Source organism: Fusarium poae, chromosome 2 (assembly GCF_019609905.1).
Source record: "Fusarium poae strain DAOMC 252244 chromosome 2, whole genome shotgun sequence".
Lineage (NCBI taxonomy): Eukaryota > Fungi > Ascomycota > Sordariomycetes > Hypocreales > Nectriaceae > Fusarium > Fusarium poae.
This window is the reverse complement of record NC_058400.1, coordinates 5,108,121-5,129,661: the sequence shown is the minus strand read 5'-3', so window position 1 is coordinate 5,129,661 and position 21,541 is coordinate 5,108,121. Positions and strand designations below refer to the sequence as shown.

General features: G+C 44.8%; 9 protein-coding genes and 1 non-coding gene across 10 annotated transcripts; 2 read left to right on the top strand and 8 right to left on the bottom strand.

Annotated features, from left to right (window-relative positions):
- Window positions 1–353: 353 nt before the first annotated feature.
- On the top strand, window positions 354–908 carry FPOAC1_005627 (uncharacterized protein; the record flags this gene model as incomplete). The annotated part of the gene is made up of 1 exon (XM_044850149.1): window positions 354–908. One exon carries the CDS (start codon window positions 354–356, stop codon window positions 906–908), a length of 555 nt encoding a protein of 184 aa, XP_044708859.1.
- A 263-nt stretch (window positions 909–1,171) lies between these two features.
- Window positions 1,172–1,269, bottom strand: FPOAC1_005626. The gene has a single exon. It is a non-coding gene; the product is annotated as a tRNA-Leu (tRNA).
- A 493-nt stretch (window positions 1,270–1,762) lies between these two features.
- FPOAC1_005625 (uncharacterized protein) lies at window positions 1,763–2,989 on the bottom strand (the record flags this gene model as incomplete). The annotated part of the gene is made up of 4 exons (XM_044850148.1): window positions 1,763–2,254; window positions 2,308–2,494; window positions 2,542–2,751; window positions 2,814–2,989. The coding sequence occupies 4 exons, from the start codon at window positions 2,987–2,989 to the stop codon at window positions 1,763–1,765; spliced, it is 1,065 nt and encodes a 354-aa protein (XP_044708858.1).
- A 2,356-nt stretch (window positions 2,990–5,345) lies between these two features.
- FPOAC1_005624 (uncharacterized protein) lies at window positions 5,346–6,413 on the bottom strand (the record flags this gene model as incomplete). The annotated part of the gene is made up of 2 exons (XM_044850147.1): window positions 5,346–5,534; window positions 5,589–6,413. The coding sequence occupies 2 exons, from the start codon at window positions 6,411–6,413 to the stop codon at window positions 5,346–5,348; spliced, it is 1,014 nt and encodes a 337-aa protein (XP_044708857.1).
- Window positions 6,414–8,293: 1,880 nt separating this feature from the next.
- On the bottom strand, window positions 8,294–9,847 carry FPOAC1_005623 (uncharacterized protein; the record flags this gene model as incomplete). Its single annotated transcript, XM_044850146.1, has 1 exon — window positions 8,294–9,847. One exon carries the CDS (start codon window positions 9,845–9,847, stop codon window positions 8,294–8,296), a length of 1,554 nt encoding a protein of 517 aa, XP_044708856.1.
- Window positions 9,848–10,380: 533 nt separating this feature from the next.
- On the bottom strand, window positions 10,381–11,430 carry FPOAC1_005622 (uncharacterized protein; the record flags this gene model as incomplete). Its single annotated transcript, XM_044850145.1, has 1 exon — window positions 10,381–11,430. One exon carries the CDS (start codon window positions 11,428–11,430, stop codon window positions 10,381–10,383), a length of 1,050 nt encoding a protein of 349 aa, XP_044708855.1.
- A 1,904-nt stretch (window positions 11,431–13,334) lies between these two features.
- Window positions 13,335–14,816, top strand: FPOAC1_005621 (uncharacterized protein; the record flags this gene model as incomplete). The annotated part of the gene is made up of 2 exons (XM_044850144.1): window positions 13,335–14,696; window positions 14,754–14,816. 2 exons carry the CDS (start codon window positions 13,335–13,337, stop codon window positions 14,814–14,816), a joined length of 1,425 nt encoding a protein of 474 aa, XP_044708854.1.
- A 223-nt stretch (window positions 14,817–15,039) lies between these two features.
- FPOAC1_005620 (uncharacterized protein) lies at window positions 15,040–16,718 on the bottom strand (the record flags this gene model as incomplete). The annotated part of the gene is made up of 4 exons (XM_044850143.1): window positions 15,040–15,236; window positions 15,293–15,434; window positions 15,485–16,467; window positions 16,520–16,718. The coding sequence occupies 4 exons, from the start codon at window positions 16,716–16,718 to the stop codon at window positions 15,040–15,042; spliced, it is 1,521 nt and encodes a 506-aa protein (XP_044708853.1).
- A 500-nt stretch (window positions 16,719–17,218) lies between these two features.
- On the bottom strand, window positions 17,219–18,559 carry FPOAC1_005619 (uncharacterized protein; the record flags this gene model as incomplete). Its single annotated transcript, XM_044850142.1, has 1 exon — window positions 17,219–18,559. The coding sequence occupies one exon, from the start codon at window positions 18,557–18,559 to the stop codon at window positions 17,219–17,221; it is 1,341 nt and encodes a 446-aa protein (XP_044708852.1).
- Window positions 18,560–20,229: 1,670 nt separating this feature from the next.
- On the bottom strand, window positions 20,230–20,658 carry FPOAC1_005618 (uncharacterized protein; the record flags this gene model as incomplete). The annotated part of the gene is made up of 1 exon (XM_044850141.1): window positions 20,230–20,658. The coding sequence occupies one exon, from the start codon at window positions 20,656–20,658 to the stop codon at window positions 20,230–20,232; it is 429 nt and encodes a 142-aa protein (XP_044708851.1).
- Between the last annotated feature and the right edge of the window lie 883 nt (window positions 20,659–21,541).

Here is a 21,541-nt window from a genome sequence, read left to right as displayed (position 1 = left end):
TAATTTTATTAAATATTTTTCTTTAAAAATAAAATTAATTATAAAAATTAAGCTTTTATAAATAATTCTTTAATTTAATATATAATTAAAATTAATAAAGATTTTAAAGTTTATTATTTTATATAATAATTTTATTAATATTAATAAGAAAATATTTAATAATTAATCTTTAAAAAGAATAAAAGCTTTTATAATAATTATTATAATTTTAATTTTATAAATTATAATATATACCTTTAGATTAGATTTATATTAATATTTAAGTTTAAAAACTATATTTTTTTATAAGTTAATTTTAAATATATACTTTAGGACTTACGCCTTAAAAATCACCTAATAAAAAAAGGAAGAAGATGGTTCGTCAACTTATCCACGGCCACCGATCCATTTGCGATCTTCCTGTTTTCTACTTTACTCCTGAAATGATGGACGAATATCCTGATGCAAAGGTCGTCATCAACATGAGACCTGACGGTAAAGTCTGGGCCAAGAGCGCTGAAGACAGCTTCTGGTTCTTTTTCAGTCCGTGGTTCAAATGGGTTGGTCTTCTATGGGCCACAGACCGCCTGTGGTACAAACTCAACGTGGAGACGATGAAGAAGTGCAAGGAAGAGTATGGCATAACAGAAATCTTCAGCGCCGAATGTTATGATACGTATTACAGACGTGTGCTTGATGAAGCCAAGAAACGAAACCGACAAGTGCTCATTTTCAAGGCCGAGGACGGCTGGGAACCTCTCTGCAAGTTCTTGGGGAAAGAAATCCCGGATGAGCCGTTTCCCCGTCTAAATGAAAAGAAGACGTTCGAGACAGTGAAGAGGATATTCATCGCCAAGGGCGTATTGTCTTGGATGGCCCTGTTTGGCGCGACTTGGGGTGCATGGAAGGTTGCTTCTCATTTCCTGTGACTGGGTTTGGAGTATGAAGGAGGACTCAGAGGGCGTGACTCGCGATTTCACAGCATAATAGTCTATTATTGACACGAGAATAAGTTTCCACAATAGCTTATGCAATCATAGCTGTAGTGGTGTTATGACAATTACAACGCAACAGTTCAGCAAAGTCGGCATCCCCACACCGGGAATTAAAAAAGCACGATAGTGCATATCATAGGATATTGTCTGAATTTAATAGAGATTGCAACAAAAAGTCAAAAAAGTAATCGCTTTAATGCTAACTGGAGGGTTCGAACCTCCGCGGTTTCCCACTGCGGGTTTGGTTTCTGATGAGAACCTAAACACAGCGCCTTAACCACTCGGCCAAGTTAGCGAGGATAGTTTTAGTTAGAGGTGATGCTCAGTTTTCCACTGAAGGACCCGATAGCTGAAATTCAACAGCTCTCGTTCAGTGTCAGCAAATTCACCCTCTATTTAATCTCGATATTCACAATGTATTGCGCCGATGAGACTGTGCGAGCAGTAGTCAACATATTCAGCAGAAGCGACGAGTTTATATGCATTCGGAACTACAACATGTGTATTACAGACAACTACGTACATTATATAATTACCCTGCGCTTTCCTACATTAGTGGTATATTTGCTGTGGCCTCAGGTAGCCAGCTTGTGAACGATGACTCGAACTCATTCAATGACCAGGATGCTATCTGAGTTTTCCATGTACGACATTGTCATAAATGTAATTTGATGTGACGTGAACAAGAAGGTGGATTTGGTCCTTTCTGCAACTGTCATTGTATGATTGATATAAATTAATTGCTGGGGTATTATATAAGCTATTCAAGGAAAGTGTTTGGGGGTATCTTATGATTGCCTAAAGCTTGATAATGAGGTATTTCGGCTTTCCTCCTCAATAATCATTTGCTTGGGGTGTCCCGTATGGGAGGTCAAGGGAGCCTCATCTGTGTCGGAGCCCCCTTTGTAGTGATGATGTTTGGAGCCATTCTCGACCGTCACTTGAAACTCTGTTCGCTGATGGATACCAGGACCGTGGTGGTTTCGGGGCATGCCAGGAAGATCATCATCCGAGTCACCAGCGACTACCTTGGACCGGTGGGTCAGCTGGACGTTGTTTACTCCATTTGTCCAGGCCGCATCTTCCGTTCTATGAGCACTTCGGACGTGACCAGAATGCGATAGGGATGGGTAGTAGTCGTCCGAGTTCTCGCCCTTTGCTAGACGTGTGATGAGCTTGGCCATGGACATTTCGATGTTGAGCTTGACCATATAGGCGACGGGGTGGAATTGGATGAAGACGACTTGGTTAGGGAGTGACATGAGTCCGATGAGCATACCCTTCGACACATTAGTAAGCGCACAAGTATAAAGGTTATCGAGAGGTCACTTACGTCCATAAGGATAGAGACAACCATGAGCTTGGCGTTGAAGCCGACAAGGGGCTCATACTTTTTTAAGTTGTGTTGTTCAACTAGTCGCTTCTTGACTGTCCGTAAAAAGTACCAGTTGAGTCCAGCATCAACCAGTAGAATGATGACCTTGGACATGCGATCCCAGACTGCGTTGATTTTGACAAACCTGCACAAGTCAGTGGCTATTCAATCTTCCAGCACCATGTAACTTACGTATCGCTCACGGGAGGAACTGTATGGGATGGAATCCAAATGACGAAGACGGCAACGTTGACAACAGTGATGATAATAGCGGTCCCCCATTTCAACCAAAAGACTGTAGATCGATGTTCGGCGATAATCGAGATTCGGTTGACGATAATCTGCATAAGCAATTGCACCTCGAAAACCCAGCAGAAGAGAATAAAGAAAAGCACCGGTACACTAAAACGCAATTCTATGTTAGCCCAACCTATCCGAAATTGTCAGTGACAGGCATGTCTTACGTCGGCCCGATAATCCCATCTAGAAAAACCCAGCCGATTATAGTGATGACTAGATTCGCCGCGATTTCTCCCCAAAGCATGTAAATGTATGTACTTCGCAACGGGTTTCGGTTTCGTCTCGTCTGCTTCCAGGCTTCCCAGACAGTAAGCAGTCCGAAGCCGAGGGTAAAGCCCATGGCTATGGAGGCTAGCTTGATGTCACTCGTAGAAGCTGACATGTTGGGTAAAGGAGCCACGGGATATTTCCCGATAGTGCAAACAAAGTATGGAAGGAATGGTACTGCAGTTGATCCTTGAGAAAAAGCAAAGAAGGGACATGCTAAGGAGAAGACACTTGCAGATATGGGGCTCCACGAGTTTTAATACCCAGAGAGGCAGGACAGTACCTGCATAGAAAACCCAAGGCTAGTCTGATACATCTATTATACTCCAATGGCACCACGTTTTCTCCTGTTATAAACGAAAGCCACAGTGGAAACTGCTAAGCAACTTGACATGAAGCGTTGCGGAGGTGACATATGGCAACGGGGCTTAGGGCCAAAAAGGGACTGGCGGTAGGTGGCGAAACGATGAATTAGGCTGTTGTATTGTATCCTAGCCATGCATCTGGACCAAAGTATATCTGCGCTTTGATGCCACGCCTCTCATCAATCTCCCGATCAGTAGTTCGTCTTGTTAATGGGTCAATATACGATTCTTGGCAGTTAGAGAACGTGCTATAGAGTTGGGGCTAGAGTTGGAGTGGAGGTAATTGCACGCTTGTCATACCTTAACCGAGGGGATGGTAGTATTTTAGAGTAGTATTATATGTTTTACGGTGAGGAATAAAGATGTAGGGACGGTTATGATCGACGTTTGAAGGCCCATGATCTACCGTACAAGGTCTAGGAAGTGGCTCGCATCATCATGCACGTAATCATTTCTGTCGCTATCTCCTATTTCCTTCTCAACAGGAGTCTCCCTTTTTTCACAAGGGTTTCAGAGAGAGAGAGAGACCACCTTCCATCATCAGAGACTCAGGGGAAGTTAACCGACCACTAACGGATATCATGGACGCCACAATAAGTTAGTGTCTCATGTTTCGGCACTGGGGAATCTTTTCAGATACGATGCCCGTAGTGCCAAGGCGCCAGTTCCCTCTACCAATGGTTAACTGGATGAATTTCTTCTGTCTTTGTTTTATTATCCTTTGTGGCGGTGGTTGCCCTGTCGTTTCGTTATGGTTTGATCAAGCTTTTTTGTGCTGAATCAGGGGAAAAGATTAATCTCTTAGTGTCCCATCCCATTTGCCCAAAAAGTTTAGTTCCCGCGGAATGACTGCGTAGTCGGTAGCGCGTGCGCCACTGACTTCGAAGGTTATGATTCAGCTTCTCACATGACCTACACAATGTGTTAAAGGACCGGGGGATTCCGCACAGTACATAAAACGGCGAATCTCGTCCGGTCAGCCGAAAAAAAACTCTAAGCGAAGGAGAAATGTTGAGGGAATTGGATGTTTTGAGGGGCTGGAGCAGGGTACAACTGTAACGTGGTCTATGTAGTTAATTCCTGTATATCCGGAAGTGATCTCCAGTGCTGTAGTACTGCCAAGATTCAAACTTGATAGCGGAATATTTCCTCAAGTTCCACTGTGCGTGCTTCGGCTATAACACCGGCTGTAAATTGAAGGCAGTTACAGTCAATGCAGGCTCCCACAATTAATAGTCTCTATACGTTAGTTAATTGTCAATCATAACGGTTAACTAATGACAATGCGTCCTTTTCCTGCCGCATAGACGCCATGGCCAACTAACACATCCAGGGTTAAGCAGTAAATCGGGTCTATGCAGGGGTTCAACCTTGATGCTCCTCTTCCACCCACCACGTGCTGTTTGTCTGAGCTAACCTTGTCTAAGCACAACATATGATAGCTTGACACATCATTTTCTAACGGTCTTGGCTTAGGTATCCATAGATACTCTATTGCAGATGTTAGAGTAACTGAAACTTCAGTCCATACCTGCCTGCATCATGGTAACATTTTGATAGTCATAGTAACCTGACATATCTTGGCGAACCCACAAGGTTTCACTGATAACAATCAGCCTTCCCTCTTACAGACTTGCCCCGTTCTTGGTTAGTGGTCACCAAACGTATCAAATCAAGATCAGGATAAACAATGACGTTGTTTCAACAACAGAGCAGCAACCTGGTTTCCCAAAGCGTTGTTTGATACATCTAAAAAGGAATGTTGCCATTGGAACCCCTTGTTTCAACATCGCGTCACGGGTCTTGTCAATTGTGTCAAAAAGGCAGCTCCATAATATATGCAAGTGTTTGTGGATAGAGTGGATTTTCGATACCATGGTCATGCGCCGTTAGACCCGCTCCAAGACTAACCATTCTCTGCATCTATTCAAGATCACGTTATGTTTCTCGTTTTCCTTTAGGGTGACAGATCAAATACTCTTTGACATCCAGATCAAAACTGCTATGATTCCGGTCAAGAGGTGGTTCAATATGTACAAATTGTGTTTGATTACTTTTTGAAAGTTAACAATGTCTCCTCTTGATCGTGACCAGAAAGTCCTGATGAAGAGAGAACCATTGCGTCTTCGTTTTCCAAGGCTTTGCCGTGTTTGCCACCTCAGCATCGTAATGCCGAAAGAACTGAGCGATATAATTGTAAAGTTCCACCGTCGCCAAATGCTTTCCTATGCAGCTACGGCTTCCCATACCAAACTATGTCAAGGATTATCAGTACTAAAGCTAGATCAGGGCCAAGATGTAACTTACCGTCATCAGAAGGGACTTCTCCTTCCTAATCCGCTTCTCATCTTCTATGCTTTGTGGAATCCACCGCTCGGGTCGAAAATCTTCTGCATCCGGGCCAAAGATTTCTCGTGAACAGTTAACTGCTCTTGCACTAGTTCCACAAATTGTGCCTGGGGGAAGAAAATACTCTCCCATCTGAGCTCCATCAGACGGGATGACACGGGGAAGTTGATACTGAATGGAAGGGTGTAATCGAGTGCTTTCCGTGATAACAGCAGACAAATATGAAAGCTTTTCTGCCTCCTTGTAGGATATCTCACGCCCCTCCTCCTCTAGTCCGAGTTCTTTGTAGGCGTTGTCGATCTCTTCTATCAGTCTTGCCTTGGCTTGAGGGTTAGTGAGAAGATATCCAAGGCAAGCCAGAATACCGGTGGCGGTTGTATCAGACCCTGCGGCAAGAAGATTCACGCCTTCAATCATAACATCCTTTTTGCCAACAGGATAGCCATGAGGATCTTTAGCCTCGATGAAATGTTGAAGAAGGTCTCTCCGCTGGTTTGGTAAAAGACCGTTAGTTATCCTCTCTTCTACCCTGTTATCCAGCCAGTTGATAAAGACATCAAAAGCATTTAAACGATCACCACCGAAGTGTTTAGTCAACCACTTGGAAACGGGGTTATTGATCCAGAACATCTGTAACGGCAGTATGCCCATATTACCCATAAAGTAAAATCCGTCATGGATAGATTGGATGATGCCACCGGCGTCTTTTGTCTGTTCCAGAAACCCGACCATTCCACCTATGGCTAACTGGCCAACCACATCTGAGGTGAAATAGTTGACCATCTTGTCAATTGAAAAGTTGTTGCCTTCGTCTGCCAGTTCGCTCATCTTTTTTAAGTTGAGATCCATGACATCCTAAATCAATGACTCCATAGAGACGATTGATGACATGGAGTATGCACTTGCGACGCGTGACCTGAGAAATCGATGGGCGTTGTTGTCCCTTGTTGCAAAGAAGCTGATGGTCATGTCGGGGATGATGAAGGCATCATAAAAGTTTGACTGTCCGCCGTGTCAGTTCAACAATTTGATAATGTGGAAACTGTTGTTACCTTTTCAACACGCTTTCCGTGACCATAAATACTCTTGATCGAAACTTCGTCTGTGAAGCTTACTTCTCCGGGAGTAATTCTAACAACTTGTCCATATTGTCTGTGAACTTTCACAACATCATCGTGCCAGCTTCCGCGGAAATAGCGGACCAGTCGCCAAAGGACAGTGGCTCTCGCAAGGAAGGGACCAGGAATCTTTCGTAAAGGGTGAAAAAAAAAGGTTGTGTATGATGTCAAGGAAAATAAATATTGTGATGAGCTTCCACTTTATTTGCCATAAGAGGGACAATGCTGAACAAGGGGATACATGATGGACATAGGTGACAGTTGATTGGATATAAGGTGCCGTGTGAATGCTTGCATTTTTCCAGTAGAAATCCATTATTGTCGAATAGGTGTAACACAATGACCACGTATGACTTGATTTTTGCACATTAGTTTATCATTTATATCTAGGAGAACTTCAACGTTTTCGCACAGCCATGCGTCAGAGACAACAACTCGACACCACCAAGTGTTTTGGTCCTATGTGATTCATTGCTTTTGTTGCCCCTTCACTTGAGAATTGCCAATAGTGATAAACCAAGGCAGTCAAGACGAGTCTCAGTTGTGGCGGGCTGGCTGCAGGTAAGACCAATTCTATCAACCATTTTTCCTTATTGTCTCACTTCGAGGCTGAGAAGAGCCTGATGGAGGTCCAGGCTTTCACCCGCACTCGGGCAACAAGCTTATTCTTTTCTCATTTGAGAAATTACTACATTGGATGTGACATCAATGCTAGCCTCATCCCCTTTGCCCCTGTTGGCATGATCACAAAGTTCAACATGTGGTGAGTTCAGTAAATCGTCGCGAACGATACGCGAGACAAGATCGACCGTCCCGTCACTGTGCATGTTCTCTCCCTTGGCAGTAGCCTGATATTGAGTTTTGGGCTGCAAGAGATGGTGGGAAGACCCCGCTAGTTGTCTCTTTACGAAAATGTGACCAGACAGTAGCCATTTAACCGCTCAGCTCATGCCCTTTAAGAGCCAGTCATAATGAAACTGAGGCTTGCAGTGTAACTGCGGGTATCCACTGTCGGATTGATCAAAAGTCACCGAGTCTCATTCATCGCAGGCGTTTAGGAAAGTGGCGTTTATTTGCTTCTTCCACGTCACACTCAACAGCAATGCAACACGTTGGGTCGCATAAGTTGAAACCTTCTTATCCAACGTTGGGAATGGAACTCGCCAGGAACCTTGTTCCAGTCACAATAGGTATTACAAATCAATTTACGACAATGACCGAAGGGTCATGCCATGTCAACGAAAGGTACCCTGTGCATGTGATAGTATTTATATTTGAGAAGTATTCTTTGATCTTTGTTATAGTGACAAAGCCGGTCCCAGTTGACCCCTTGAATACAATCCATTCGTTAGATCCCCTGATATAGTCCGGTTGAACGGATACTTGTCTGTGATGCCATCCAGGCACGTATGTAAAAACTCCCTAGTAAAGAAGGACATTGTGGAGTCGGCAAGTTGTTTGATGTGCCCAACTGCATCGAATTTTGTTTTGTTCTGGCCCCAATCAGTATACCGCTCATTAGGCAGTATGGCTGTAACAGAGTCTCTAGTTTAGACCCCATAAATTGGTCCCTCCGTTCTCAGCATTGTATGCATCCTCAGATGCCATAGAGGGCGATGTCGTAGAATTGTCATCGGTTGGTACCCAGGTACTAATCGTATAGTCCGCCGTGCATACCCGGGAGGGGAATCGACAATATCCCTTTCCGCCGATACGGTGACGACAGTCGGCCCTTTGGCAGACATGACCATGTACACAATTCCCGCGCCGGCAACCTCCTCGACGGGAGCAAGGGACAGATCGAGCTAGATGCTCCAGGGCTGGTACCAGATCCTCATCAATGGGTGTGTGTTCATATTCACAGGTTTCGTTGTCACATTTTCCATACAACTGCGCACTATTGCAGAACCTGCGATCTTGGGAGAGTGTTTTGAGACGTCTGACGGCGTCGGGATCGGGTGGAGTCAGGTAAGCGTCGAGACGATCTCCGAGTGCGGTGATGGCTACCATGCCATCTGGGATATCTTCCTTCTTTGGAAGGGATTCAATGTTTAATTTGGCGCCGTTAGATATGTTTGAACTTCGTCGCCAGTCGCCGCTAAAGTTTCTTTCATGTTTTGTGCTGTTGCTCATAGATGACAATGAAGGTGTGCTATTCTGGCTAGATGCTTTGCTATCGTGGACGAACTTGCATGTGCTGCCATACCGGCAATTACCCTGCATGTAAAAGGTGCATACTCCTTTGCTTTCAGTACTGTTTTCTTTTGTCGACAAGGGGGTACTGTATGTAGAAGTAGCTTTGTTACCGTTGAGAGTCGAGTTAAATGTTGCCTTGCCTGGTGTAGTAGTATAAGCATACTGAAGAGGCGTTAGACGGAATACGCCAGGTAGTTCTTCAATGTTCATTCCAAGTCGTTCAAACTCCTTGTGGAACAACAGACTTGGTGTTCGGATAAGCGTGAACCGCTCTCGCTTACCCCTAAAGGGTGTAAGATCCGAAACATAGCCCACGTCATGGCAGGCGGCGAAGTAAATGTGCTTGCACTGGGCATTATCCGCGTAAAGACGAAGAATAGCTTTGAGTTTGAAGTCGGCATTCTCCTTTAATTCACCAGCGTCGATAAAGTCAGCGAGGCCGTAAGATCTGTTGAAGCCGGCGGTGAAAGATGAGAGAGATCGCTTCTCAGCGCCGGCGAGGCCGTTTTTGCACAGCGCTTTGGAAAGTCCTGTGAGGTTGGCATAGACACGAACCATGACCTCACAGCTTTCGAGGCCTTTACGACGCAGGCTATCTTTAATAGTATCATTCAGTTGCTTTGCGGCTCTGCTGCCGCCTTCTTCACCGTCTTTGACAAAGCGTTCATCAAAGATGTATCCATCGCCGTCAACAACGACTAGAGCAAAAGGGTTACGCTCCTGACCACGGGCGAGCTGCTTGTATCGTTCTCTGCCCTCACGTTCTTCCTCGTAGTCACTCTTGAGACGCCTGTAGTCCTCTATGAGAACGGAATATTGGTCCAGTAGATCATTGAGAGCGTTGTCTCTGCGGAACTCAGCAAGCTTGTCAGCTGCTCTGTCGATTGTGGCATCAGGGAGCATGGTCGCAGCGGGTAGCAGGAGGCGACAGACCCCGCATTGCCAAAGGCTTGAATGAGTTCTAGACAAGAATGATCTCTATTGCAGTGATTCCAAGGTGAATTGAAGTGAGTAAGTTGGCCTCGTATGATGGCACGTCGTTGCTTATGCGGAGAGGATGTGCCCGCACAAAGGCCGATTAATTAATTAAGCGGTTGATCCGGAGGCGTCATGTGATCTGCCACGTGTATCGTATCAATGCTACCGTTTGCTTTTGCTTTTGGGCGTTAACAGACCAAAACCCAATCAACAACAAACGGTCAATTGGACAATTCAAATACTATCATATTCGTTTCTCTAACCAACTACGTTTGAATGACGAATGTTGCTGTAAGATGCGCTCTTTATCACATCGTGTATCGACCCTAGTACAGAAAGGAACAAGCAGCGAGATGACACGGGAGAGGATTGATTGAGTTATCATTTCCTTTATTTAGGACTCTAATCTAGTGGCCAATGTATGTCTGACATGTCTATTCTAAGAAACGATTTCTATTCTAAACTGTTTGTTGCCCTGTCCACGCCTCACTGAATGGATAATCTGTGTACCCATCAGGGCTCTTGACCTTGTAAAATGTTTCCCTATTGTAATGAGTGAGAGGAACATCGTTGGCAAGCCTGAACGGCAAGTCAGGATTGGAGATGAAATGTCTCCCAAACGCAAACGCTACTGCTTCATCCTTGAATCGTGTCTCCAACGCTTTGTTCGCCTTTTCGGCCGTATACCCCCCTGCAAGAATAACAGGTCCTGACTTTGCCCAAACATCGAGAGCAAAGTCAAGACTTTCTTTGTCGTCGTCGACCACTTTATCCACGTTCCCAGCGATGCGGGGTTCAATCAAATGAAGGTAAGCAAGGCTGAGAGGCTTTAGCTCAGTAATGAGATGTGTGAATTGTGGTTCTGGGTTATCCATCCTCATTCCTTGGAAGGTACTGAACGGTGACAATCGAATGCCTGTTCTGTCTGGTCCAATTTCCTTTGACACAGCCTTTGCAACTTCAAGGCAGAAGCGTGAGCGATTTTCGACACTTCCGCCCCATTTGTCAGTGCGTTTGTTACAGGTATCTTGATTGAACTGATCAATCAGATATCCGTTGGCAGCATGGATTTCCACGCCATCGAAACCGGCCTCAGTAGCGTTTCTAGCTGCTGTGGCGAACGACTTGATACATTCCCAGATCTCGTCTTCAGTCAAGGGTCGAGGCTTTGGGGATTCAGGATCGATGGGAACATCACTGCTGCTGACCATCTCCAGACCAGCCTTGTCTAAAACGTTTTGACGGGCTGCTCTTCCGACATGCCAAAGTTGCATGAAGATGAAGGAGCCCTTTTTGTGGACGGCATCCGTTACACGCTTCCATGCATCGATTTGCTCTGGAGTGTATATACCCGGCGCATGCTCATCTCGGCCGCGCGACTTTTCCGAGACAAATGTAGCTTCAGTTATGAGTAGGGTTCCGGGGACTGAAGCTCTTTGCGAGTAATAGTCAACCATTACATCCAGTGGTACATGGTTATCGGATCTCAGTCTCGTCAAAGGCGCCATGACGACGCGGTGTTTCAGGGCGCATCGGCCGATATTGACCGGAGTTGTAATTTGTGACATGTTTAATATCCGATATTTTGGAAAGTTGCCGGAAAGTAAGAGATAAAAACCGAGACAATTGGTGAAGTTGAGTAGAAAACGATGCTTCAAACCCCGCATTGATTGAGCACGTCACTGGGGATCTCTCGGTAGTTGCGTTGCTGATGGAGTCGGTGGATCTTGACATTGTGTTTCGGAAGTTGTATTATTACAGGTCCGGAAATGATTCTCTGATACCATGATGAATGTTGGAACATACATTATGCGTGACTGAGATTTTAATTATTTTATAAAGAAATAAGATGCTTAAGAACAGTAAACTTTAGTAATAAAATAATATTATAAGGCTATAAGGCTATACTTTTTAATAAGGTTTAATAAAGTTAACTCTATATTAGAGAATAAAAGCTCTATTAAAATTATAATAATATTATATACTTTCTTTTTCTTTACTTAATAAAATTACTAGAAAAAAAAATATAAATTATCCTGCCTTAATATATAATATATTAAGCTAACCTAGATTATAATTATAATATTAGTTATATATTACTTTATAATCTGGCTAAAAGACAGTAGCCTAATAGCTAGGCAATATATACGGCATTTCCAGTATACCTACAGCCAGATTATCAGAGCCCTGTACGCGACCCCGATCCAATTCCGAGGTCTATACACCCTTGGTTGGAACATACATATAGAGCATTCCCTCAAATAAACTCCATCGCAATGGTTATGTGGTAATAAACAGTCCATTCATGTCTGTCAATATGACCAAAGCCGCTAATGTGATCAGCGACAGGTGACAGTTGAATGACCAGACACGCCTCCCACACTATTTTGTTCACTCAGGGTTCAGATTATCAATTAATCAGCGCTGATCGCGGTTGTCTCCGAGGCCCTAACCGTGGTGTAGTCTAGATAATTGATGATGATCAAGTCTGGACCCTTGGCTTAAATTAAAGTCTGGGGTAACTAATATTCGTTTACGGATAGTGGCAACTCAATTATTGGACGGTTGTGTCGGGTCGGCTGGTAATAACGTCCAACTCACCGCCCAACCGTTGATAAAGAACATCATTACCAGGCAACTCTTGCGGCATAGCATCCCCGAGGTAGTACATCCTTGCGTACCTACCCCAGACTTTCTTATCTTGCAACCACTTGCTCTACAATTCCAGTAAAATCTTGGCTCTTCAAAGTCATAGGTTGGCCAATCCCCTGTGATCACAGATACCCCTCACTGAAGTGATAGGTGGCTTGCTGCCAAATCTTGGCTTTCCTAGTGGCGTTGGGTCGCACCACCAGACAAGACAAATAGATAACAGGAGACGGGGATGTTGTATTGAGATGGTGATCAACATTCAGTATAAAGGAATCAACACTAGAGTGACATGACTGAATTGGTAATCTATAAACCCTACAAATCACAAACAAAAGTACGGAAAATACATTTCGGTTATGTCAAACTCAGGGCGTGGAAAGAAAATGAATGAGTGCGACAATCCAACTCTTGGCTCTAGTTCTATCTAGTTCTTGGTCGGCTTTTGTTAACCAATTAGACAAACCCAAATGCACGACCAGGGCGTTGCTTCGGCCAAGACAACCAATCAATACAAACGTGAGCCTTGGCTGAGATAAAGAGTCAAGTCATGTGTTGCCTTCCTTACCTTGGTTTGCTCTACAAGTTGAGTAAGAGACCGTTACTTGTTGTGGCGGAAGTGAAATGTCAGCTCAAGTATCAGCCTGTCTGCATCTTGTTTCTTTCTTTTTTTCTTTTATCCATCACAAATAATTGCAGTGTTATCATTGTTTCATCTCAGTATCAATCATATCAATACTACTCTACAATCAATACCCTCATCATGTCAGCCGTTCAGGTCTTATTCAACCCTACTCCCAACATCTCAATAGCACCAGAGTCCAAGCGTAGGGGAAGTTGGGTCTCCATCAGACGCAAATCAGAATGTCCCCTCGAAGTGTCCATTGATAGACATTTTGAAGCCAAGATCTATACATCAGGTTCTACCATCACAGGATCAGTCTCACTCTCACCCCAAGCAAATCTCACTGTCGATGCCTTCGAAATAGTCTTTACCGGCACTTCATCTACTCTTGTCCAAATGCTACACCAAGGTTCTACACCAAAGTCGTCTCATAAATTCCTTCTACTCAGAATGCCAATCCCCGAAAGTGCCCTACCAGAAAACGGGGTACTGGAAGCCGGATATACCTATCAAGTCCCGTTTTCTTTCGTTATTCCCTATCAACTTCCCAGCGCGGCTTGTAAACATCGCGACCCAAGAATTCGGGAACGACATTTACAACTACCTCCAACAGTTGGGACCTGGGAACACGACGATATGGCAGTCCACACTATTTGTATCAACTATGCTGTCGAGGCCCGCGGATCATTCAAAACAGGCAAAAACAAATCCATGACCTTGGAGAGAACACACCCTGTCAAAGTTATGCCTTTTGTACCCGAGCAACCTCCGCTACATATAGTACCTGGCAACCCTCGTTACATGCTGTCTCAAGAGAAGACGATCCGAAAAGATATCCTTTCTTCCAAACTGGGCTTCATCAGGGCATCAACCAATCAGCCTGATTCAGTCATCATCACAGCTGATAAACTCCAACCGGCAGACTGCCCACTCAACATCAATCTAGAATTCTGGCCCAATGGCAACAAAGAACCGCCAGAGATATACGCAAAGTCAGCCGCTATCAAAGCATCCACATACTACTCAACAGGCCATATGGGTTTCTTGCCCGACCAGCACAACTTCCCCAGCGTGATGCCAAACCCTATCCTGAGTTTCGTTCTCGATGAGGACGCGAAAGTCAGTTCACCAAAGCCTAGTTGGGTAACCACATCCTCTTCATCAACATCTTCACCGTCAGTCTCTCGAAGAGGCTCAGAAAACTCGGATGCAGGTATTCAACCATCGCGAATTAGTTCCAGAAGAGGCTCCAAGACCAGTGATATCATCAAGTCAGAAGCGCCAAGATATACAGCCACACTTCCCGTCTCCATTACGCTACCAAGCCCTGACAACAAGATTTTACTGCCTACCTTTCATTCCTGTCTCATCAGCCGCACATACGTACTTGAAGTAGTCCTTGCATCGAGAACACATGGTTCGAGCTTTACTCTGCGACTCCCTCTACAAATCGCCGTTGAGGGACAAGACGAGACTGGAGTCAACCATGTACCAACTTATGTAAGTTGAAGTGATCCCAAATGTTACATATTACGGAGGCTAACATATTGCGCGTAGGAACAAGTACAAGCGAACCAGGATCTATTCGATACGCTTCCGACTTACAATAGGGGGTTCTGAGGAACTGCGACTGGGAATTGACTGGCGCTTGCATGCACCTACGACGAGTATTTGGAGTTTTGTTTTCTACTAAGATTGTCTTCCTGTGATTTGCACATCCGGCGCAGGAAATATTAAAGTTGATAGATCATATACCCTATCGTTATAGTAGTCATCTATGATGTGTTTATTATCCCAAGAAATAATTATTACATTTGACCACCGACTGTGTAAATCTCTTCACTCAAGCTTGACGTTTCGACTCACGAATACCAACACGAACCTTGAAGTCGAGTGGCTTGACAAACCAGTAGTTCCAAGTGCTCCAGTTGCCATGTTGTAGTGATGTGTCCAGCTCAAATTCGAAGTCGCGAATAATACGAGGAATGAGTTTGTCCATCTCGAGTAGCGATACATGTCGGCCGATGCAACTTCGTGAGCCTAGTCCGAACTGGAAATCTGTCAGTAACAAGTTCAATAGGTACTGCGTCAAATACTTGCCGGCATGTAATAGCGGTTCATTGCAGAAAGCTTCGCTGAATCCTGCGTAAGCCATCTTTCGGGATTAAAAACAGCAGCATCTTCTCCAAAGACGTGGGTGTTCCTATGTGCTACCCAGCAGTTGACGCCTACAATAGTCTGTACAATATTAATGATTTATAATGACCCAAAAGGTTGTAAACACTCACATTTTCAGGGAAGAATCGACCGGTCATGGTTGCACCGCCTTCTGGCACAACTCGCTCGAGCGGCAGACCGGTAGCCGGATGCATGCGGAGCGCTTCCTTGATAACAGCTTGAAGATAAACCATCTGCTGGCTTTCTTTGAAGGTAGGCGATTTTGATAGATCTCCCCTAGATTCCATCTGATCTATCTCTTTTCTCAGCTTTTCCAAACAGGCTGGGTTCTTGAGTAGGTAGTAGAGGACAGCAGACAGGCTGATAGCTGTGGTATCAGAGCCTGCAACCATATTTGAAGTACATCCCATAAGAACATGGTACTGCGTGAAGGCATCTGGATCGGCTGTGTTCTTGGCCAAGAACTTGGTAAGAAAGTCCTGTGTGACGACTTCACTCTCTGTCGCAACAGGCTTGGGCGACGTTTGAGATTCTCGGATTCGCTCATTGGTGAAGCTCAACACATAAGCTCTTCCCGTGCCTTTAGCACCCGCGAGGTAGTTCCTGATGGGGAACAGGTACTGGTGCAGGCCAGGGAATATCCCGCAGAGTGTGGCGTAGCCCAGATGATCTTCCAAGGCACGGATTACTCCGCGGATGTCTTCACCGCGATCCAAGAAACCAAGCCGCTTTGCATAAGTGATCAAGCCAATAACATCAAAAGCATAACATTGAAACCAATGCCTGATGTCCACGTATAAGCTAGTCCCGGACGTAGAGAGCTCGGAGAGACGCTGGGCAAAGAGATCTGCACATTCGTCGACAAAGGGCTCGTAGTGCACCAGAGAAGACATGGCGTAAGTCGCCTGGTACATCTTCCGATTCTGTGTATGACGCTTGATCGACTGATCACTAAAGATGGCCCATTGTCCAGGGCTAGCCCATGTTGAGTACCACGATGACTTGGGGAAGTGGTTGCCGAGGCCGTAGATTATTTTTGCGGCTTCTGGGTCATTGATACTGTATCGGTTTGGGCCGTATCGAACGACAGGTCCTGGAGTAACTGCTTAGTATTGGATAACTAGAAGGCTGTGCAATCACTTTACCGTATTTATTGTGTAGCTTGGCATTTATCTCTTCGAATGATCCTTTATGGACGTTCCAGAAGTACCATGCATCTGTAAAGCGCGCTAAGAAAGGCCCTGGAACACTGCGAAGTGGCGAGAAGACCGCGCGAAGGAGGACACGCAGAATCAAGACAAGAGCAATGGCGGGGACCATGAGTGTCGACACGGAGAAAGACATTCTGCAGATAAATATATGAAGAAACGTAAAAAAAGGTTAAAGAAGATGATCTTGGGGTGCTCTGCAGATCTTTCAGGCATAGACAGTAAGTACAGTAAGCTGATGGATGCCTCAGGGTACCAGAAAAGTTGGTTACTGGAAACATAAGGGATGGAATTATTAGGTTAGCTTATTATACTTGGATGACACTTCTTAGGCTATTTATTTTTGTACTCCAAGACTTAGGATGCCAACTTTTCTGCTACCGGCTTTGGGTCTCGTCACTGTGAGTGAGCGGGGTTGGCGATCACCTCTTGTACCCCGCCTGCACATCAATCACAATTGCCGATATGTAAGCAGAGGCGAGAACACTTTTCCAAAACAAGACAATAATCATAAAATTTTATCCGTCTACTGTCGCTTTCCGTGGGTATACAATGCTCTGATACCTCCCCAATCTATCCAATCGTCTATGCTTTTACTCTGAACGTACATGGTACAAGCTCATCCAATTTTTAAACTTATTTCAACCAGCCCTTGGGTCCTCCCCAGGTTCCCTTAACCATATAGTTCTTGTACACCCAGGGGAAGAAGTCCTTCTTCAAATGATAAAATGATCGGCGGGGAACAGCCTGGTCGATGCCAAGGATGTCGCCAAAGGTCTCCTTAGGGACACCACCGTACTTGAACTCGGCGAGCATCACCTTGCCGTACTCAGTGAGGAGTGGGCAAGAAGTGTAGCCGTCGTAAGCAGGCTCGGGCTCTTGGCCATCGATGGCGCGGAGGAGGTTGCTGACGAGAACGGGGGCCTCGGATGTGACAGCAGCAGCGGTCTTGGAAGTGGGAAGACTGGAAGCGTCACCGGCAGACCAGACGTTGGCGAACTTGTTGTGGCGCAGAGTGTTGTCGTTGACATCGACGTAACCAGCCTCGTTGGCGATGGCGCTGTTCTTGACGAAGGCATGAGGTCCCATCTTGGGAACAACATGCATGAAGTCGAACTGCTTGGTGACCTTCTCCTGTCCGTCGGGGCGAGCGAAGATGGCCTTGTCGCCGTTGATCTCGACAAGGTCGTGCTGGAAAAGACCCTCGACGCCACGCTCATGGCGCATCTTCTCAAGCTCAGCGCTGTACTTGGGAACACCGAACATGACGGGAAGGCCAGTGGCGAAGCTGATCTTGATAGGAGAGGCGGAAGGGTTCTTGGGGTCGTAGAGACCGGCCTGTTTCCAGTGGTCGAGGGCGAGCCACATGGACTTCTGGGGAGCACCGGCACACTTGATGACACCAGCGGGCTGAGTGAAGATGGCGTTACCCTTCTGAAGTCGCTGAATGTTGGGGAAAACCTTGTCGCAAAAGTCGTAGCCGTAGATGGATGAGACTGGGCCGTCCTTCTCAGCGAGAGCCTCGGGAAGACCCTTGACGCTGTCGTAGTTGATCTTGATACCGGGAGCAACAACAAGGTGCTCGTAGTTGACCTTGTCACCGGTTCCAAGAGTGATGGTGTTGTCCTCAGGGGTGAGACCGTCGACACTGACGTTGTAGAACTTGAGCTTGGGGTCGATCAACTCAGGCATGTTCATCTTCAACTCCTCCTTGGTCTTGAGACCAGCTCCAACGAGTGTCCATCCGGGTTGATAGTGATGGTACTGAGCGGGATCGACAATGGCGATATCATCGCCGGTGAATCGGCCAGATCGGAGAAGTTGGTGACTGATGGCAAGACCGGCAGAGCCTCCTCCGATAACAACGACCTTGTGGCTCCTGGTAGCGGAGGAGACAGCGGCAGCAGTGGCGAGGCCTCTTCGGGCTTGGCCAAAGACGGCGGAACGAGCTGCCATTGAAACACGACTTGAAAGCATCTTGATAAATTTGTTTGTTTTGAAGTCAAGTCAAGGTTGAGAAACAGCAACAAAAAAAGCTCAAGATGAAGATGAGACGATAAAAAGAACAATGAAAGTGACGTACTGTACGTACCCACTAGCGTCTGCCGCTTTACTCTGTTGAGGTCAATATTGAGCGGATCATTTATCATCCAGGCAAGACTTTACTTTGTTTGGTCTAGTTTCAATTGCGTGATTCAGGGATGATTGTTGTTACCGCCGATGGCCCGAAATTGAATCCCGATGGCCCAAGACGAATGTGACAAACGACGACGACCGGATTTCCAATGAAATGCGAAAGTCACATCTACGACAAATATTTATTAATCTCTGTTTCGATATGCCTCGATTGGAATTGACGTTTCATTAATATTCCAGCCAAGCTGGAATACCGGATACAAAGGCCATTACACAGAGAGTTCTACAGTGAAAGAGGATGCTTGCTTCACAACTACCCGGGACAAGACAACGATTCATTATCGCATTATTAGTTTACTCGCGTAACATGTCAAAATTCCTTCTAAATGACAGAATTCAATTGAAGAAAATATTCCAAATCAAGTGAGTGCATCAAACATTATTAGTAATCCCGAGTCGCTGTAATGTCGGCGATTAAATAATTGCTCGACATAATTTACAGTGTCCCATCCACAATCAGACACATTCTCATGTGAAGTTCTGTAGTACATTCAAATTCCAACACCACTACAAGCCCGCATCATCCTCGGCAATTTGCAGATTGGCCCCCATACCAGCTACCATCCCGCTACTGATGTTCGTTATGTCATCATCAACTACAGTAGCGCAGCTACTAGCAGCGAAGACGCCTTGGACACTTGTCTCCTGAAAATTGCCTTCAATCAAGACGCGCCCTTGCGATGTCATTTCGAGATGTAGCTCTCTTGCAAATAATCTTCTGATGCTTGTTCTGGGCTTATGAGCTATGAAGCTATACACAACTTTCGTCCATCTACAAACTCCACAGTGACGGATGAGTCTGAATCACCCTTTGCGAAACTTTTAATAGCCTTGCTGTTCATTCTAAATCCCGAACGCTCAGAAGTAATGATGTTGTTCGAGATATTGTAAGCCGTTGACTAAAAAGGTTATATCGGGTGTGTACTGGCGCGCCAGATGAGCAGATAGGACCGCCGAGTCTATAGATTCTTCATCGTCCGAGGTGATCAAAGCAGCAGCGCAACTCGCGTTTGAGATTCGAGGTCCATAGTATTCGAAACAGTCAAAACTTTACATCGCGTGAGACGTGTAAAGTGAGCTTTCATTGACCCTGCTCTTAGGTGTTCTAGCTAGTGACAACTAGCTACCGAGGTAGGGGAAATCTAGGGCTATATATAGGTAGGTAGGGAAAATCGTCTAGCGAATCAAAACCCTCCTTAACACAGTGAGATATACAGTAAGTGCCCCTTAAAAACCCTCCCCGGGATCGTCTATAGTGGGCTTCCTAGTCGGGCTTAGACCATCAAGGTTCTATCCAATAAGGACCCTCTCCTCTAATGGCTAGTAAAATTGGGAGTCGCAGGATTCGAACCTACTACCTTCGGCTCAGAGGATAAGCCGTTGGCTGAGCCCGGTGACCACTAACCGCTGGACCACTGACCCCCCATCGCGTGAGACATTTCCATGCATGCTCACATTGTGGTTCCCCATAGATCTTTATAGCCTGGTATCTCGGGGAGAGATTTGTGACAGCCAGTAGCAAGTATGACCTTTCTCCCTTTCCAGCACTGACCGGCCCTGTCCACCACCTCGAAGATCACACCAGTCTCGTGAATAGACCTGGCCACTGTGTTGGCAAAAAGTAAAGTCTTGAAGCTGGTCTTTAGCTCGGCTATCATACCAGTCTGAACGGACGTAAGGTTCCCACCATCAGCATGCAGATCGGACCGTGCGGGCCTGCTGTACTCGTCCGAATAGAAGATGGATGCGCTGCGACATGCACGACCCAAGGCCAGAGCTGCCGAAAGACTGGCATGTCCTGTCCCAATGATCAAGACATCAATGGCATTGCGGAGGAAGTGGGGTTCGATGACCCTTGGGCTACTAAAAGCGTGAGGCATAGTCAAGAGAGTTGAGACGTTGGAAAGTCTGGCAGAGTAGAAAGGGAGGAATAATATGTAAAAAAACCAACTCAAGTATCCTCATCAAAGACTCCGAGTAAGCACTATTTATGTCCTGGTTTGGAGTAAATCCTCACTTCGCCTCTACCATGGCCATTATTGATATAATAATTGGTCCCCGAACCCTCTTTTGAATCCTTAGGCCAGATTCTCATGATAACAAGCCCAGATAAGTGGCGAGTCGAAGATGATGTGAGACTGCTAGTCCACCGAATATCTCGTGAAAGACACGCTAGCCGGAATTCACTCGCTTGATAAAATGTCAGCTGGAGTGAAAAGAAAGTGACTAATATACTTACAGAGTATAGATAATTTGCATTAAAGTATTTAGCATTGGGCTACACTTCCGGTTACAGTGTAAAACCTTTAGGTTACAGTATAGAGGCTACTTTATATTACTACTTACTATAACTAGCTAGCTTTATCTATATATAAATATAAGGTTATTATTAGTTTATAAAGTTATCTTTATAAAGGTTATTTTATTAAAGAAAATTATTATTATAAAAAAAGTTATTATTATAAAAGAAATTATTATTATATAAATAAGAAATATAATATTATAATTATATAAAATTTATAATTTATTCTTAAGGCTATAATTTATTTTTATTTTTATTTATATTTTTTTTATTTTAATATTATTATTTAAATTATTATTAAATTTATAAAAATTATATAAATAATAAATAATTTTCTTTATTAACTTTAAAAATTACTATATTAAATAATAAAAGCTATTTTAATATAATATATTTAATTAAATACTCTTTTAAATTAAAATATTATAATTATAAAGATAAATAATATTAATTATTATACT